This window comes from Ursus arctos, unplaced genomic scaffold, assembly GCF_023065955.2.
Source record: "Ursus arctos isolate Adak ecotype North America unplaced genomic scaffold, UrsArc2.0 scaffold_29, whole genome shotgun sequence".
Lineage (NCBI taxonomy): Eukaryota > Metazoa > Chordata > Mammalia > Carnivora > Ursidae > Ursus > Ursus arctos.
The window spans coordinates 12,165,605-12,184,780 of NW_026622974.1; the positions used below are offsets into that span (position 1 = coordinate 12,165,605).

At 41.3% G+C, this 19,176-nt stretch overlaps 1 protein-coding gene across 8 annotated transcripts in view; it reads right to left on the bottom strand.

Annotated features, from left to right (window-relative positions):
* The window catches only part of PKHD1 (PKHD1 ciliary IPT domain containing fibrocystin/polyductin), a 445,064-nt gene that overhangs the window by 250,141 nt on the left and 175,747 nt on the right, over positions 1 to 19,176 (bottom strand). For 7 of the 8 annotated variants that reach the window (XR_008956175.1, XM_048219586.2, XM_048219585.2 and 4 more), the window contains 6 exons: positions 16,210 to 16,420; positions 15,449 to 15,606; positions 12,962 to 13,153; positions 10,141 to 10,266; positions 7,997 to 8,053; positions 7,611 to 7,741 (listed from right to left, as the gene is read on the bottom strand). Coding sequence is in view for 7 of the 8 variants with exons in the window: in XM_048219586.2 (XP_048075543.1) it covers positions 7,611 to 7,741; positions 7,997 to 8,053; positions 10,141 to 10,266; positions 12,962 to 13,153; positions 15,449 to 15,606; positions 16,210 to 16,420 (875 nt within the window). In the remaining variant the exon portion in view is untranslated. The remainder of the gene's footprint in view (positions 1 to 7,610; positions 7,742 to 7,996; positions 8,054 to 10,140; positions 10,267 to 12,961; positions 13,154 to 15,448; positions 15,607 to 16,209; positions 16,421 to 19,176) is intronic. The other variant, XM_048219587.2, reaches the window with a different exon arrangement.

Genomic DNA, 19,176 nt, shown 5'->3' on the forward strand with positions numbered 1-19,176 from the left:
AAAGGGAGCTCCAGAGGCTTCCACATTGTTCATCCCTGATCATTTGGGGGGTTGACATGGCCTGGCTGGTGTGTCCGTAAGAAAACTGCAATGTCCCCTCTGTGAGAAACTCATCTCATGGGAGCACATGCTATGGGACTAGGACAATTCATCCCAAACATTAGCAGCAAGTCACAGAAGAGAGAATTGAAAGCAGAAGGGACTGTGATGCTATGCAACCCAACAGGGCATTAATTAAATGTCTTTCCATAAAACAATATTTCAGTGCCACAGCTGCCTCTATACAGGGCTTGGTGGGACTGTGCTGTGAGTGTCTTGCTACAACAGTTTCTTAAACTTCAGTGTGCATGCAGGACAGTGCTGTAAGATTTAGCAAACCAAAACACAGAAGGCAAGTCAGATTTGAATTTCAGATTTGAAAGAAACAGCTATTTTTTTCAGTATATCTGAAATATTATATAGGATAGATTTATACTAAAAATTTATTAGTTACATTTCAGAAATCTAAATTTAGCCACATATGCTGTATTTTGTCTGGAAACCCCAACCTGGGGTCTATAAAGTACAGATTTCGAGGCCCCCGCCACTAGATATTCTGACTTAGCAGGTGCTGAAGGTGACGGTGAAGGGTTGGAGGACAGTATTCGGCACTCTTGAGCACCACCAGTGGCTCCAATATGGGTGATCTTTGACCCCATTTTGAGAACTACTGCTCCGGAGGTGACTGAGATGCTAACACTGTACTGTCCGGTCATTGAGCACACTTTTTTGCTTGTAGCTATTCTCTGTCCTTAGGTTGAGTAAAAGCATTTCAGCCCATAGCTTCAGTCATTCTAGACTAATACTTTCTTGACTTGAATTACTCAGTGAAGGGATTTTAGGTACTATCAAAGGTAGCTCTCTGAACCTGAGTAGACCACTGGCTGTCATTGGACAGCACTGCTCCCCACAGAAGGGAACTTTAAAGAGACTTGTCCTGGGGCACCTCGGTGGCTCAGTCAGTTAAGCGTCTACCTTCAGCTCAGGTCATGATCCCAGGGTCCTGGGATGGAGTCCCACATTGGCTTTCTGCTCAGAAGGGAGTCTGCTTCTCCCTCTCCCTCTGCCTGCCTCTCCCCCTGCTTGTGCTCTCTCTCTCTCTCAAATAAATAAATAAAACCTAAGAAAAAAAAAAAAAAAGAGGGACACCTGGGTGGCTCAGTTGGTTATGTGTCTGCCTTTGGCTCAGGTCGTGATCCCAGGGTTCTGGGATGGAATCCCACATCAGCTCCCTGCTCAGCAGGCAGTCTGCTTCTCCCTCTCCCTCTGCCTGCTGCTCCCCCTGCTTGTGCTCTCTCCCTCTCTTTCTCTGTCATATAAATAAATAAAATCTTAAAATGAAAAGAGAGAGAGACTTGCCCTCTCTGCCACCTGCTCCACTAGGAACTTATACACACACACACACACGCACCCACACACGCACCCAGGCACAGAACCAAGCAAAGTCAACATGGAGGAAAAACTGAAACAGGTTGTTTTAAAACCAGAAATATGCAACTTCTGCCTCATGTGAGAAGAGAAATCAATGCCCCTGTGCCCTAGTCCCTGGAGGTCTCCAGCCTCTGGGGAAGCGTCAGTGAGGACCAAAGCTCACGGAGACTGAAGCCTGGCCAGCAGGCAGCAGCAAGCACCTGATCGGGGAGCCAGCACAAGCTGACACAATCAAGGTGCTGTTTCCATAACTTTTAGTTTATTGTTCGCTGTCTTCCGGAAGGCTCTTTCATCCTGGGTATTTGTAATTAGCCTGCCATTCCTCATTTTTTACTCCGTTCCAGAACGTTTTCTTTCTTTGTGGACTAGCGGCTCTTTTACTCCTGTACTTCATTATTCTGGATTCCAAGCATTTCTCCAATTTCCTGAAGCCATTTAAAATTCTAATCACATGTCTCACTGACCACACGGAACTTGGCACAAGTGACTTTTGGATATCATGTAATATGAAGCTGAATTACTATTCAAGACGTAACGTGACTTCAGGAAACCTGGGCCATCTCTAAGACTCCAATCATCTTGAGTTGGCACAGTCTAGAGCTGAAGCTGTCAATCAGAGATGATTTTGTTTCCCGGGGAGCATTTGGAAAGCTCTGGAAGACATTCCCGGTTGTCATAACTGAGGGGGAGGGACGCTAGTGACCTTAAGTGGGTAGAGATCAGGAATGCTTCTGTACACAGGATAGCTTCTCACAGCAAAGAATTAGCACCTAAAATACTAATACTACCATGATTGAGAACCCCGGATCTAGACAGGCACCATGCGTTATTGAAACAACCCATACCCGCTTTCCAGTAGCCTGTCTCCAAATTTGGACAGAAAGACCACCTAAATATAAAAACATGGTTAATTCCAGTACGAATACTTTGACAGTCTTTACTAGGAGGGTATTTATATCTTTTAAAACATTTAGAACTGACATCAGGCATTCCCCCAAAAGAACACTTACTAGCATCAAATCAGTTATCTCATTTTTTTCCCTCATACCAGAAAACAGGAAATGCGCTCATGATTTTCAGCTTTAGGAGGAATTACTGTCACTGGGTTGGCAAACACAAGTGCCTAGTATATCTCTTCAGCCCTCGTAGAAACACAAGGAAGTAACATGGCTATTGATTTTGTTATGATTGCACAGCTGGAACCTTCCTCAGGGAAGTCCACGTGAAGCTCCACCTTCCACATAGCCTGCGTGGAATAGCTGTGTCTCTAGCACACGTTTGAGCCGCGGGAAAAGCCAGGAGTATATAAGCACTGAGAGACAGGGAATGGCGGTTTCTTTACACCCACCTTTTCTGCAAGTATATAAACAATGAGAAAGGTACATCTCACTGGGACGTAACCTCTATATCATTACCGATGAAATGCTCATTCATTACCAAGACTCTACCAGGGGGGAAAAGATTCAAATATTTCAAGAAGATATTCCACGGACTACATCCGTATTCATCACCTTTGCCAAGCAGGTGCTCAGAGAGTATACATTTTGAGCAAATGAATAGATTTGTGGAATCACCTGCCCTAGTGTCATTAGCATTTATGGAACATCTGGGTGAACATATATAAATATAAATGCTTTCCAAGTGCACTTATAGTTGGGCAGGATATTGTAACTTTGGTCTTTTGTTAGCTGGTAAGGCTCACTTTTCTTATAAAAGCAGCACTTGAACAGTCGGATCACATTACTTCCCAGCCCTTTTTACTCTCCATTCCAATTGGGTATGCTACAAATGATTCATGAGGAAAAACCACATATTTATGCAGGCAGCCGGCGGCTTGTGGGGAAGGGTTTAAGGCAAGCAAGGAATTTTGTGTGGAAATCAATTCTTTGCGGAAGTCAATGTATTATGGACATTCAAGCAAGAGAAATTCCAGAGAGAAATTAACTGCCCAAGTAAGCCAGCTCCTTGAGGTGTGCATCTATAATCACTAGAAAAAAAGTGAGTTAACCCTTCAGGCAGCTCTTAAATATACATTAGCTATTGAGTGGGGAGAGCTAGAGAACTGAAATTGGCCTTTAAACACAGAATTCCTTACAAAATTGATTCACAAACCAGAACAAATTCCCCTCAAATTAAATGGATGTTTCCAAAGGGCTTGTCTCCAGGGTTTTTCCACGGACCATCCTAAACAGGAGTCTGGTCATGGGAAATTTCCAGTGCCTACATAAACATGGGATACTCTAGAGCTCTGGAAGTGAACAGTCCCTTGCTGTTTGAGAGCAAAGACTTTCTAGCCTGAGGTGGACCTAGGTTACATCTACTGAAAAGATGGAGCCGAGGAGCCCCTAGCTAGATAGCAAGAAATCTCCATAAACAGAGTCACAGACTCAGATGCTGGAGAGTCAAGGGAAGACAGCCCGGAAATGGAATGCTCTAAACACTACAGGCGAGGCATAGAAGAACCACCACCAATCTGTTTTTGAAAAGCATGGCAAAGGCCTACCTAGGGAGTATTCAGAGGAACACCACGAGTTCCTCAGACACTCAAACAGGAATAGCATGCTTGAGTATCCTATCCCTAGCAAGAAGACACAAAGCTCAGGTTTTGCTTCTTAGAGAAACTGTCCTGGGCATGACTCAGTGGCAGCCTGGCCCGGGACGCAGACAGACAGACCACTGGTGCTTATGCAAGCTACCAAGGAATATCACACTTGAAATCCCCTTCTACTGTGCAGGGTTGAAGACGAGTGAACTATCGCGGTGGCTGGCGAGAAGCCAAGGTGAATTCCGTGGGCTGTGGCAGAGCATTTGTTCCTAGGCTCTGGGCCAGGGCAATTGGGAATAACATGTCACCATAAATCACTACAGACACTTAAGGATCAACTGTTTCTTCCCTGCCTGCCCTCCAAGCCAGAGATTTCATGGTCAGACTCCTGTATACGAGAGGGAGAGTTTAGGCTCTCAGAAGTGGTTGCCCAGCCACTAGGATTAAGTTAAGTCATCTTCTTCAAGTCCAAATAAGGGCTTTCATTCAGTTAATAGTTTTGTCCCAATGTCAATGTCTTGGTTTCGATATTACTATGGCAATGGTTGATATGGTGATGGTGATGGTTATGGTATTACTGAGGGATAGGGCTATGGTTATGGTGATGGTATCACTGGGGAAAGCTGAGGGAAGGGCCCACAGGAACTCTTGGTTATGTTTTTGCAACTTCTAAGTCTAAAGTTATTTCAAAATCAAAAATTTAAGAAAACAAAAATGAAAATCCCAATAAATCACACCAATAGAGTGACTTTTAAAAAGTATTTTGCCAGACTGCAAGAAAACTTCAAAGCAAGGCAGGAGAAAAGGACGACAAAACTGAGCACACCCAAGACTTGACTACCTTCCATTTAGGGGTAGTCTGACTTTGAACCACTCACACAGCAGGACACAGACACCACCACCCATGAAACAGTTTCTCAGAGTTCAGGAATGTCTCTCTCCTGAATACCAAAAATACCCAGGGAGAGGGAAAATTTTTCTACCACATCCCTTCCTGTTCCACATATCACACACACACACACACACACACACACACACACACACACACACATCATTGTTATCATAGCTTCCTTATCATCCCTTAGGAACTCAGGCATATTTCTAGAATATATTTTTCAAAGTACTCTGTGTATCATCCACTGTTTGCTCAATGACTGATACGACCTTCACTGGCCCTCAGGGTCAAGAGAAGTTCCTAATTTTTAGGTTTTGCCACATACATCAGTTATTATCTATGTCTTTAGTAGTGATACATTCTAAACAACAGATACAAAAGAGAGTATAGAACGGTGACGTGCAGCTAAGAAAACTGGAGTGCATTGTGCAATATTTAGCACTGAAAGGTAAGTCCCACGGGATTTAAATGCTGCCTCAGATAAACATCTTATTTTTCAGTCATCAAAATGATTGGGAGATCTTGGAACCTATTCTTTACTTTTCTCCCTCCATTCTTTGATTACGGAATTATACTTACATTCATTCATTCTATTCAATTATTTTTTACTGAGCAACTACTATGTTTCGGATACTGTGCTAGGGTCTAAAAACCTAATGAAAAGACAACTACAGAATTTTAAGTTCATCAAAGATGAAAATGTCAGGAATACACCTAATGAGTATGTTTAATGAATCTATACTGCCAGCAAAAATGAAAGCTTCATTCTCAAAACATATACATTGTATTTTTTTTCACTTTTGTATAGTGGATAGAAGAGGAGAAAAGTAAATGAAATCAAAATAGAAAGCTTCTGGGGCACCTGGGTGGCACAGCGGTTAAGCGTCTGCCTTCGGCTCAGGGCGTGATCCCGGCGTTGTGGGATCGAGCCCCACATCAGGCTCCTCTGCTATGAGCCTGCTTCTTCCTCTCCCACTCCCCCTGCTTGTGTTCCCTCTCTCACTGGCTGTCTCTATCTCTGTCGAATAAATAAATAAAATCTTTAAAAAAAAAATAGAAAGCTTCTAATGAGAAACAAACAGCTTGCGTTATACTTAGCTTTTCTGTTGCTGACTTGGAACTGCTCACAGGTCAGTCTGCAAAAGCTCAGGTGACCAATCAGCTTTTTAGATGGCCCTCTGGTCCTCTGCACCGCTAGTCAACTCAATGATGCCAGTAGACAAGAGGCCAGGACCTGTGGCCACACTACAGTGTGCTACCCAGAGAAGCAAAGTCAGACGGACATTACCCCTGGCCTTCAATGCAGGACTTAGATACATTCCAGCCTCATGGAGGAAGATGAACTGGACAATGCTGAGGACCTACTCTCCTCTGGGTAGTTCAGTGGAGTTGAGGTGAGCTGTCTGAGAAAGCATACAAGCACAGAGTTCTTTAGGCCCCAAAGCTGCAGGCATAACTACACAACCAGCCCCATAGTCACCGGCATGTTAAATGCTGCTCTTGTTGTTCTGGGTCTAGAGTTTGGTTTCCTTCCATCTAAAGCAGTTCTGCTTCCTTTCCTCACTGGCATATTAGCTGCCCCTATTAGGCACCTAAAATGGTGTGTAAGTGCTGTGCTTGGAATAAGCATAATTAAGAGTCTGGAGCAAGGTTGAGGAGATAACCATGACTTTTATTAGGGGTTACTCAGCTGAAGGTAATTAAAAACAGATGATCAGAGAGAGAGAAGTTCATTCTCTCGGTTCCTCAGAAATCTGGCATAATTGCCACGATACAAGAGGTGTTCAGACTAGTGAAGACTGAGGTCCTTAACCCTTTGGGAGATGAGCCACAGGGTAGACTCATTAAAAGGGGAAACTAAATGGCCTTCCCACTACTCTGATGTAACTCTTAATCACAGATCTATGGTTAAACTGTACTCTAAAAAATTAATTTCTTAAAGTGTTTGGAGAATAATTTACCAAGGAAAAGTAATGTCAAGTTCTACTAAACAATGGGATACAAACGGCCATCAGAGTGTGCTTTGTCTTGGAATCTGACATGAGCTCACATACCTCATGACTTTGCTGACCGCTAGTTCTTTTTATTTTTTAAGATTTTTAAAAATTTATTTCAGAGAGAGAGCACGCACACAAGAATGAGCAGGGGGAGGGAGAGAGGGAGAAGCAGGTTCCCTGCTGAGCAGGGAGCCGGAGGACGTGGGGCTTGATCCCAGGACCCTGACACCATGACCTGAGCCAAAGGCGGACACTTAACCAACTGAGCCACCCAGGCACCCTGACCCCTAGTTCTGCATACTGTTAAAGGGCAACAATATGACCACATTTATAGGGTAAGATAATGAAGACTCAATAAGTAATTATTACTGGAATTGAGACGAAAATCAGCAACCCCAGCAGACAGCTCTGGAAGAGATAGTTTGTGTTAATGTAAAGGACCAGAAAATAATCAATATCTACTTCGTTTTGCTACTGATAGATAGATATTGCTTCAAAGAATGTTCACAGGAATTCTGAGAGAATGATTAGATGTATTCTAAAGCACTTGTTTAACATAAAATCATAAAGTTGTTTTTCAATACCAGTGTGCCACAAGTAAACGTTTTATACCATCGTACTGCTGCCGCCCCTCCAAATAACTTTTGGAGTGAATTTTATGGCCTCTCAGCTCCGACCTCCCTAGTGGAGCCACAGGTCTTACCTCCACAACGTTGGTGGGATTGCGGATATAGATACCAGATGGTGTCAACATTTCAGGACTGGAGAGTCCCTCGGTGCCAGAAACACTGATGATCACATTGTTTCTTATTATATTTCCCTGTTCTGACCAGTCTAATTTAAGAAAAGATAAATCAAACCCAGGGGAGCCACAAACATAATTAAAATTTACATAACTCAACAGTCTTGCTTCTACTAATATACATTACAGTTTACATCATGCATATATAAATACATATATATTTAGAAAACATTTCGTATGTTCCACAAATTTAAGATATCTAACATTTTTGCCATCAGATCTATCTGTAAAATACATGACAACTTAAGTGGAGTGTAACTCGATTTAAAACCAATTTACATATTTACCAATTTTTTTTGCAGGAGTCTCTTCCCAAGGAATGTATTTTATGTCCATGTCTGTACCTGAGAACAAAAAGTCGTGTTACTTCATTCATTTCATGCCACCCAGGAAAATGAGAGATACGGCAACTCTACTTCTTCTTTTAGGTATGGCTTATTTTAAATTTGTTTGTGTGTTTTTAGTTTATGGACCAAAGAGATATAGATCATATGGGCTTTTTAGTTCTAGAGTGTCTCAGTGAATCAGAAGTTCATTTTAAATAGAACAAAGAACAAAGACGTAGACGTACTGTTTTACTTCTTAGGAAGAATCTAAGTGTCTCTATAGTCAAATGCCACATATGCATGGGTCAGCTCCAACCCCTTCCCTAGCTGTTCAAATTGGCCACCAACTATCTGCAGTGGTCTGGAATAGAAGAGAATAAAAGAGCATGGGCCACGCTACAGAGACCAACTAGCCATATCTGTGGCATCAGTAAAGAACCTTACTAGGTATTTAGGTAAATGAGCTTCCCATGTCATTTCATGAACTGGATTTACAAACCCATTTTGCATGAAATTAAGTACTTTATCCATACTGCACTAATAAACAAATATTATAATTTCATCATCTGCAGGATAATAGATGTCAAGAGCCTCCAATTCACAATAAGCACTAAAGGCTAAATTCCTCCTGCAGGTTTTCTTCCTTGTCTAGTTAATGTCTATTCCATATAATTGTTTTCTGCTAAATTAATATTGTTAGGGTACCTTCCTGAATTTCTGCTCCAGGTTTCAGCACACATGTCCCTTACACAGACAAAAGTAAGAATAAACAAAGTCAATCTTCCACTGTTAGTCTAACTGCCCTGTAGCTGTCTTTTTCTAATAAAAAGATTTTCCTGCACCTGATTACCACTATTGTCCTTAATTCTTTGTCTTTTAGAGCTGGAGTTTGTTTTAAAGCAAGTTTATATGATCCATATTTTCTCACTAAAGAGTTTCCCTCTCAGGATTAGGACCTTTATAACTTTTTTCTCAATAGATCATTCTTAAATGAAACACATGTTTCCACTGATGGTACCACAGAATTAATTTAAATATAAAACACTATTTGACAAACATAGTCTGACTTTCACTGAAAATCTCTCATTTGTTTTTGTATTGCAATGTATTCAAAGACCTTTTGTTCATTAATTCATTCACTTCTTTCAACAAATAAACTTACAAAGGACTAGTTAATGTGCTAAATGTTAAGGAAACAATGTTCACATGAAATCTGGTGGTACAAACAGACATTAATCAGATGATCAGAAACATGATATGTAATTTTAAATCAATAAATAATGATTGGTGCTCAAAGAGTTAAACAGAGGGGCTTAGGAGTGCGAGGGAGAGAACTTTACAGGAGAGCCCAGCAGTATGAGCAGAGGCAAAGAGCTTGTGCAAAGGCCTTGAGGGAAAAAAAATGTGGCCTTTTGAAAGAATTAAAATAAAACAGTTCAGTGTAGCTAGAGTACAGAGGAATAGAAAAAGAGCAAGAAAAGCTCACAAACGTTAATAGAGACAAAAATCACTGAGGGAGTCTTCTAAACCAGGTTAAGGATTTAGGATTGTATTCTAACAGCAATAAGAAATTCTCAGAGTTTTAAGGATGGGAGTGATATGATGCAATTTAAGTTTTTTAGGGATAATTTTGGGTTCTGCAAAGGGGAGTGAAATTTAGGAGAAAAAAAGTGGATACAGGTGACCAAGCAGATTATTCTGAAATACGAGCTTCTTTAGCAAGCCGCAGGAGAAGCTTAGAACGGAATTCAGGATTTTTAACTTCCTGTCCAACATCAAGGTGTTGAGTCATGAGCCTGTACAGAGATTTATGTGACTTTAAATTACTGTGAAAATTGCTGAGAGTAAATTTAAAAACCTCCCATTTCAAAATTATTAACCTGAATTAAAATGTCACCTTTAAAAGATCAGTTTCCTCATGATACAGATGAGGAAGCTAATTGGTGATGGGTAAATTTAAATTCAGAATTTTAAACTATGGCCTATTTCCAATGATCAGAGAGTAAAGTTTTTATAGATTGGGAATTCAAATTTTGGGAAAATTCCTCTTGAAAAACTATTTGTCCTAATCAAGAATGCCAAAATTAAACAAGTTCATCACTTACCCACCAGCAGTGCATGGCCTGAAATTTTGTAGAATATGTTACTGTCCACCTTCAGGCCCATGGTCCTTGACATGCTGAGGCCGCGACTAAAGGAGCCCCACAGTGTGCAACTCTGTACGTAGGAATCTGAAGAGGAAAGAGGAAAGCAAACATGTGAAGTGAATCTTGAAGTCTCCTTAGATTCTGTTGATCATTTCCAAAGCAAACTGTAATATAACTGAGAACATCCCCCTCCCACACACACACAATAATGAATCTCAGGAAATGAGGAGTTGGAAAGAGAAATCAAATCAAGAAAATGGGCAACTCAGGCCAATGCACCCCAAAGATACCAGAGATAACCAAGGTGGACTCCAAGAGTCAGGTGCTAGAAAGAAAACCATCTGAGCAACAGTCTGGCCAAACCACCGAAGAACTCATGGCTGTCAGGATTTCCAATTAGCCACCATCTTTGCTACCCTCATCACAATATGGCAGACAGTGGATATACAGAAGCCAAGGATAATGTGAAGTACTCTTGAAGGACCAAACCTAATCTTTGAAAATCACATCTTTCATGTGGAGATACAGTCATTATTTCTTCAGGCTGTGACATAATTTTTTTACCTTGCCAGGTAATTATAGTCTTCTCCCAAGACAGCCAGAGATTCTTATTCCAAAATGTAAGCTGACTGGATCAGTCAGTAAGTATTTACTGAGTATCAACTATATATTTCAGGAATTGGGCAAACAAAACTAAGTAAATTCGGCACTTGTGTATCTTCATTCTGGCGTAGGAAACCTACGTTAAAATAATAATGGATAATTAAATGATAAATCCTGATTAAGGAGTTTTATATTATTTCCAGGTAGTGAGAGATATTGTATGAAAATCAAATGTTTGAAGTACTGAAAAAATTACTTCGGTTTATGGAGTAATTTGACTTTTAAATTGGAACTATCCAGAAAATTCTCAACTATAATGTCATTATAGACACTGAGCCTCTGGATTCCCCTCGATCTCAGCTCCTCTACTACCAGATACCCTCACGTTACTCACCAATAAGCTAACCCATCCATACCTACCCCTGTAGGAAACACTGCCTGCTACAGACTGTTCCTGACTCCAGATCTCTACCATATCATACATTCAGTATAGGCCTTTGCATCTGAATAATCAATAATTACTAATGTGTTCTTGAAGCTATTATGGGTGGAATTCAGGGATTTACCTATAGAAGTATCCAATACTTTCTAACTCCAGTGTCTAGGGGCAATTGGCCACACAGGGTACAAGGGCCTTCAGGGCATGAAACAATAAGAGATTCTACGGCAAGCATGCCAGAAGTTTCTAACCCTTCCCAGGAAAGACAATTGCATTTTAACAGAGACCTATAGAGGATAATGTATTAATTCAGTGCTTTACAAACTTTTTAAAGCACTGAATCCTTTCCAACTAAAACCAAATTTAAAAAATAGATAAAAGTATAGTTCTTCTGAAGCAGGTTGGCAGAGGCAGACTTTTGAGCAAGGAAGGATTTTGATTACATTTAATTGATATAACTCATAGGTGAGTGCTACCCTGACTGCTACTGGAGCTCGTCCCACATCAAACTTTCTGCAGCACTATAAGCACCAGGAGACCAAAGAACAAGAGAGTAGGGCACAAGGATAGTGATCATCCCAGTGTGCTAGGGAAGGGGCCATAATAGGAACTATCTCCCTAAATGAATGTCAAAAATAAATAATGTGGAGAAGATCTGGAAAATTAGGATAAATAGACATTCTTGGTGTGCAGATGATTTGAGGTGAGAAAAAAAAATGCTGCAGTTACTACAATTCTGCTCTTAAGGACCTCAAGGATTACTTTGTTATTACCTGCTGAAATCCTAGCACCTCTCTAGACCTGCCTGAACCACCAAGTATGCCCTGATACTCTATAAGACACCACCCCCAGAGCACCACCCCTTTCCAGGAAGGCAAAGCTTGAATGTGTGGGTGTTGGAGGAGCTGGGGGTGGGGAGGGTGATTCAGAAAGGGAGCTGCTATCCTCATTACTTAGCATCTCTGGCTCTCTGCATGTCCGAACCCGGTATTGGGTTTTTGCCCTGGATGATCTTACGTCTCTCCAACTTTGGTTTCAGAACCTTTATCTACATCTGGTTATATTCTTCTTTTCTGGTTCTGTTCTTGTTTTTCACCTGGTTGTTCTCACCCGCATTTGATGTTTCCTGCTCCCTTCCTGTATCTTCAGCTCTGGCCAAGATCTGCACACTCTGCCTGCTCGATGTGCCCAGGAAAAGTACCTGGTTCTCAGCCCATTCTCCCCCATTTTCCCAGGCAGAAGATTCCTCTGAGTTAGGACACCTTCATATGGAAATGCTTTCTGCTGTGTCTGGGCTCTCACAGCACTGATTATTTGTACTATTCAATATCCACTTGCCTGCAGTCACAAAGCTAGTAAATGACAGAAGCGGGATTCAAAATACAGATTCGTGTGGTTCACTCCATGTCTATTGAACCTATAGTGATGTTTCTCAGCGTGTACACCTTAGACTCCTTGTTCCGGAATCACAAGGCTTGTTTTAAAAAATTCAGATTGCTAGGCCTACCTTAGAACAGAATTTGTCAGGGCAGAGTCTATAACCCTAAATTTTAGTGAGCCTCCCAAATAGTTTTTGTTAGGCATACTGAAATTGGAGAACCCCAGATCTAGAGTATAAATTATCCACCTTTCAACCCCCCGTGTCCCCATCTGTCACCTATCATGACCCCTGCATGTACAGCTTTGAACATGGAAGAAGAGAGGAAAATGAGAAGTCATAGGCCTGGACCTGCTTACCTCTCATAGCTCCCACCAGAGTCAGTGAGCTCAGATGCTTACGGAAGGCTTGCCCCAACACCCGAAACTGCACTCCCTTCAACTGCACCCGGCTGGGCTCCTCTGGGAAAGACTGAACAATAACTCTGGCCCCCAGATCCCTGGATCCCAGCATCTTCTCACTCTTGGAATATAAACAGTCCTGCAAATTCCCTGAAACACAGAATGAAGTCGGGAGGACCTGAAGCATGAGCAATGTGCTTCTAGACAAATCATCCAGTGTGAAGGATACTGTCAGGGCAAGGGACAAACCATTATTGTTTGTTTCATTTAATAATCTTATTTCCCTTTTACTTTGATTCTCCTCTTTGGATTATTAATTAAAACATCCGATAACTAGGACATGATGTTGCCTTCACTCTATTATTTCCAGAAGCCCCCATATCAATCACCTTAATTACTGTCACAAAGAGGCTGACAATAACCCACAAAACCAACCTAAATAGATGCTTATTTCAATCCAAAAGATCCCCTGGAGGGAGTGTGCAGTAAAATGACCTTCTCGTGGTTGATAATTGTAGGGAAGAAATGTGAGCGCTGACTGTAATCACAGCTCTTTTTAGTCTTAAGCTGTCCAATGGGGTTTCCCCTATATTTTGCTGCTTCGTAGTTTGGGGACTTGGCAATAAGGCCACTGCAGAAATGGCAAAGGGCTCCAGAGAAGCAGCTGAGCAGCATCCTCCCCACCTCCACCCCCAACCCTTCCTTTCCAGCCAGTTCCCTAGTGAGGACACAACCTGCATGACTTTGATACACTCAGCTACCATTGCAACAACAAAGCATCGTGACCTCAGGATCCAGGACGCTTTCTGTGGACATGTGGCACTTGGTGGTATAAACTAACCTCAGAATGGATAAGAAATCATCTTCTGAATTAGTTATTATCCATGTTAATAAACCAAAGTGCCACAAATACAAAATGATGTATCATTCCACAGTGAATAATCCACAGTAAATTTGCTAACACTCAGGAATAAATATATAAGAGGTAGATGGAGAGGTGTTTCGTTATTTGCACACTTTATCACAATTTTGATTCTTTCTGCTGATGATCCATAACATTTTGAGTGGCCAGGCCTCATATTATTTATTTGGCTACCTCATTTCCACACTTCAGCCCCACACAAAGAAAGTGCAAGTGATATGTTATTTTTTTTTAAGGAATGCCTATGGATTTGTTTTCTTTTAAGAATTTTGCAATAGCATTTAAGAGTTGTGATGAAATCAGGGATTTTTCCATTGGGAGCCAACAGATTGATAATGGTCCAGACTTAGAAGCATGGTCTCTCAGCAGCATAATCAAATGCAGCATTTTAGACAATATGATCTGAGAATACCTGTATGAGAACTACTGAGATAGTTTGAATAGAATGCAGCTCCCACTTCAGCAAGATTGTTAAATTTGGCAATCATTAGATTCTAACCCACGGTATCCAAACTTTTTCAGAACAACACGTTCGTGAGCTAAGTGACTGGGTGGTGAGGGTAGAATCAAGTCCCTCTCACCCAACCACATCCCAACATGACACCCACATGCATCTATGTGTAGACATGACTCACATCTTTAACTCCAGCCATGACATTTCTTCCAAGCTCCAGACACTCCCACGGACCTCTACTCAGGTCCTGGCCTGGCATCTATCTCGACATGTACAAAATTAAAGTCATGATCTGTAGCCTCCCGCTCCAAAAGCTGTTCTTCTTCCCATCTCACTAAATAGCCTCATCATCCATCCAGAGCTCATGCCTGGGAGTCATCCTTGACACCCACACCATCCTAAACCAAAGTTGACAAATGATATCTTCACAACATGTGAAAGCCTCATAATCTACAGCCTGGGAAACCAAAACATAACCTACTAAACTAACCATCCCTGAAATAGATGTTTAATAGGCACATCAGTGTGATTCAGTGCCTGTTATTCTTCTAGAAGATAAATTGACTTTTTCAACCACTTACTTAAAGTATGTGGTAGTTCACTCAGAAAACAAACCCTTAAAGCAGGGGTGAGGTGGGGGGGCTGGGGAGGCACAAGAACCCTATCAGTCTAATCAGTAAGAATGGGTTCCCTGGGTCTGTGACTCTGGCATTAAACAGTTTTCCTGAGAATTTTAGAAGGGGCCTGGAATCAGAGTTAAGACTTCCTTATAAATTTCCTCGGAAATTTAATCTGACTCTCTGGATTTAATTATTTAACAGGATTTTTTTCTCCAGAGAAATGATTTCACAAGTGGAAACTTGTTTACCTCATTTACAAGGTCGAAGTCGTAGAAGGCAGGAGACAAAATGACAATTTATCAAGAGCATTCTGAAAACTAAAGAATACTATGGACTTGCAAAGGTTAAGGGTTTATTCCATTTTGAAAGAAGTCGACATTACTCCACACTGTTTGACAGGAAGAACACTCTTTTTCACTCATTGACTTTCCAGCAAAATACTTCTCTACCTTCTGAAGCACTGGCCTCCTGGCATGAAGTAAGGTGCTCCCTCCTCTCGGTAGTGAGGTTTCCTTGTACGGTGACACCCCTGCTGAGCAGCACTACCATGACCTTTAAAACATGGCGTTCTCCAGCCACCCAGTTCTCTGTGAAGTTGTGAGAATATCTGAAGAAAAAAAATGACACATGTGAAGATATTACTCCAAATCTTATTAAAATAGTAAGCTACTGGATTAGCATAGTTCTCCTTCGGGAGTCTATTTCTGTACGAACTTAGGTACAGAAGCGTTGGACTATGGACACAAGTGTGTGAGAATTAGGTGCATTGCACCATAAGACGGAAGTTTTTGTTTTTGTTTTTTTATAAAGATTTTGTATTTATTTATGTGACAGAGAGACAGCCAGCGAGAGAGGGAACACAAGCAGGTGGAGTGGGAGAGGAAGAAGCAGGCTCCTAGCCTAGCCGAGGAGCCCGATGTGGGACTCGATCCCGGATCTCCAGAATCACACCCTGAGCCGAAGGCAGACGCTTAACGACTGCGCTACCCAGGCGCCCCCATAAGACGGAAGTTTTAGAGTCTCACAGGAAAAACTCCTTCAAGAAGTCTAAATCTTTCAAACGGTTCATGCTTTGTAGTTTTCTTATCAACACATCTAGCATTATTTAATGTCAAAAGACATCACTGAAAGACGAACAAGTGTCCAGATGCCAACACAGTTAAGACCTCATCTGCTTCTGTCTAAACGGAGCTAAGCTGACATTCAGTACCTCAAGGGCGACCTCAGATGGAGGTCAGTATTGTGCACAGCTTCCACAATGACAAGCTCCTCTGTGGGTCTGGCACCTTCGACACCTATTCCGCCAATAATGACAACTTCATCCCCGGGGCGCCAGTCCACGGCATCCTCCAGAGCCAACACTGTGTCCCCGGCAGAGGCAGCTGCTCGAAGATGGGTGACAGTTACCTCTGGGAGCAAACCTAAAGCCGAATGAGGAAAACTTGCCTTTAGACATTTTAATAATATGAGTTTGATATTATTCAGCCAAAGAATCCTGTGAAAAAAGAAAAAAGCAAGCTTCAGGCTTGATGGGTACCGATGCTTTTACTTTTTTTTTTTTTTTTTTTTTTGCGGGGGGGGTATTAGTTTTCTCATCTGTTACATGTTGCAATAAAAATAATGCAGGATTAAACATGGCATGGGGTGAAAAATACAGGAATTGGAGTCAAACTCAACTGACAAATCAGTTTTGCCACGTTCTTTTTTTTTTTTTTTTTAAGAGTTTATTTATTTATTTGACAGAGAGACAGCCAGCGAGGGAGGGAACACAAGCAAGGCAAGTGGGAGAGGAAGAAGCAGGCTCCCAGCAGAGCAGGGAGCCCGATGCAGGGCTTGATACGGGGCTCAGTGCGGGGCTCAATCCGAGTACTCCAGGATCACGCCCTGAGCCGAAGGCAGACGCTTAATGACTGAGCCACCCAGGCACCCCCAGTTTTGCCACAATCTAACCAAGGGTAATATACTCAAGGATGGGCTCCAGCTTCCTCAGTCACAATGCAGAAGTGGCGAGGCCTTTCCCCACAGAGTGTTAAGAGGATGAAATGAGAGAACTATGAAACATCGAGCTTGGACCTTGCACGTAATAGATATAAAACAGATTTTAGTCTTTCCCTTCCCGGCATCACACTGTTTTGAGAATGAAATTTTACCACCTCTTTCTTATTCCAAATAAAAACAAATGGCTATTAGACTCTCCAATATAAAAGTTCATAACAAATCTCTAACTGGGAGACTTCAGCTCAGTTTACAAATGGGTTAGTAGAGTACAGAATCAAAATTACCTTGGATTGGTTGTCCTAAATTTTGATGTATTAAATGATCCCTTCAAACTCTAAGGTGGGTGTGTCCAAGATGGCTTCGCTAAGCAAAGTTGAAGACAGGGGAACTTGAGTCTCTAGAAATCTTGGTTTGTATCAGGCTCCAGCTCATCTAACCTCCCCATGCCTGTACACTACTCCTTAACTAGCAAAGAGTCACGAAGCTAGTCTGTCTCACAGCTTACTCTGGCCTTTCCCAACAATGGTCAAGGCAAAGACTTTTTTCAAGCCATTATCTGAAGCAATACTTCAGAAAACACATGGCTTACTCCCAACTCCTTCTTCTTTCCTCAGTACATTTCCTTCCTCCTTTGCAATAGATCATAATTTACCTTTAGCCCACAGCAACTTACTGTCCTCCCTTGTTGCACTAAAGTAAAGTAATAATACTTGAATCTCCAACTACAGAGGTAGCCAACAATAAATCATTTTCAAATTATTTTAAACTTCCCTCTTTATTTATGTGTCTGTGTGTGCACAGGCTCTGTACCAATAATGTTGTTCTAGGCTTAGAAAGGTCCCTAGGTTAATGGTGTAATTTCTGAAGTTTACTTGGGCAATAATTTTGTCTTGAAATAATTTACAGAGTTCAAAATTTCTAATTATAGGGCAGGTGGAAATTAAGACATAAATCATCCCAAAAGAAAATAATTTTAATTTTATTCCTTGTTTGTATGTTTTAACCTTTGGGAACAATAAAATAAAATAAAATCTATTTTTATGTATATGCATATATATGTGAATTTCTATGATCTGTACTTGAATGTCTATATGGAAAATTTTCTACCAAGCATAGAAAATGTTTATCAAAGACAAAATGCTCCTAACCTCTGTGAACAATTGTGCACAATACTAAATCAACATGCAAAAAACACCTACTCGTCACCTACCAACATGCAAGCCCCTGGTGGTAGGACCAAGGGTAGGGACAACAAAATATTTCTCAACTAATCATTCTTATAAATAACAGTCAAGTAAGAATGAATGAAAAACATCACAGAGAATTTTTGAAGTGCATTTTTAACTACTAATGCAAACATATGTCCTTTCAATTGTTGACAGAGCTTCTAGAAGGCAATAAAATTATCTCATAACTTACTCACTCTCATGGCAACATAAACACATGTCTATGTGTATGACCAAAGCTTCAAGTTTGGATGCTTCCTCAGTGCCTGCATCGTATTTCCAGCTACATGGCAGATACTGACATTTGGATGAGCCACCATTATCTCAAACTCATGAATGTCAAAATAATTTTAATCATCACCCGAGCTAGACCCTCTGCAAACACCTTTTTCTCTTCCAATGATTCTGCATTGCATTACTCTTTTTCTTTTAAATCTTTGCTAAGTTATTTAGTTACATCCCTTCTCTATTTATAACCTGCAGTACTTGTCTACAATACTCAGTAACAAAGCCCCAAATTCCTTTCCTGACTTTTAAGACTCTCCATAATCCGACTCTACTTGATGGTCTTTGACTCTGTAATATTATTCCAGGAAGCCCAGTCTGTTTACCTCTTCTCATTTAATAGGATCATTCCTTCCTCCATCCTTTTACCTATTCTACCCCTTCCACTGCATGCCTGGCCTTCCTTCCCTCACCTATCCTTCCAAAACGTAGCTCAAGTCTCACTTCTTCCACTGGATTTCAGGAGCACTTCAGCCCATGCTGACATCTACCTCCTCCTATAGGCCTTGTAGTGATGTGAGATTTGTACTTGAGCAAAAGGTCTGTTTACATCTGGGACTTGGGCATTCCCAGGTTTGCAGCTAGACTGTGGGCCATTTGTTTGAGTTGCTTTGCATGGGAGAAGCTTATACAAAGGAGCAGATTGAAAAACCGAGGATAACAGGGTC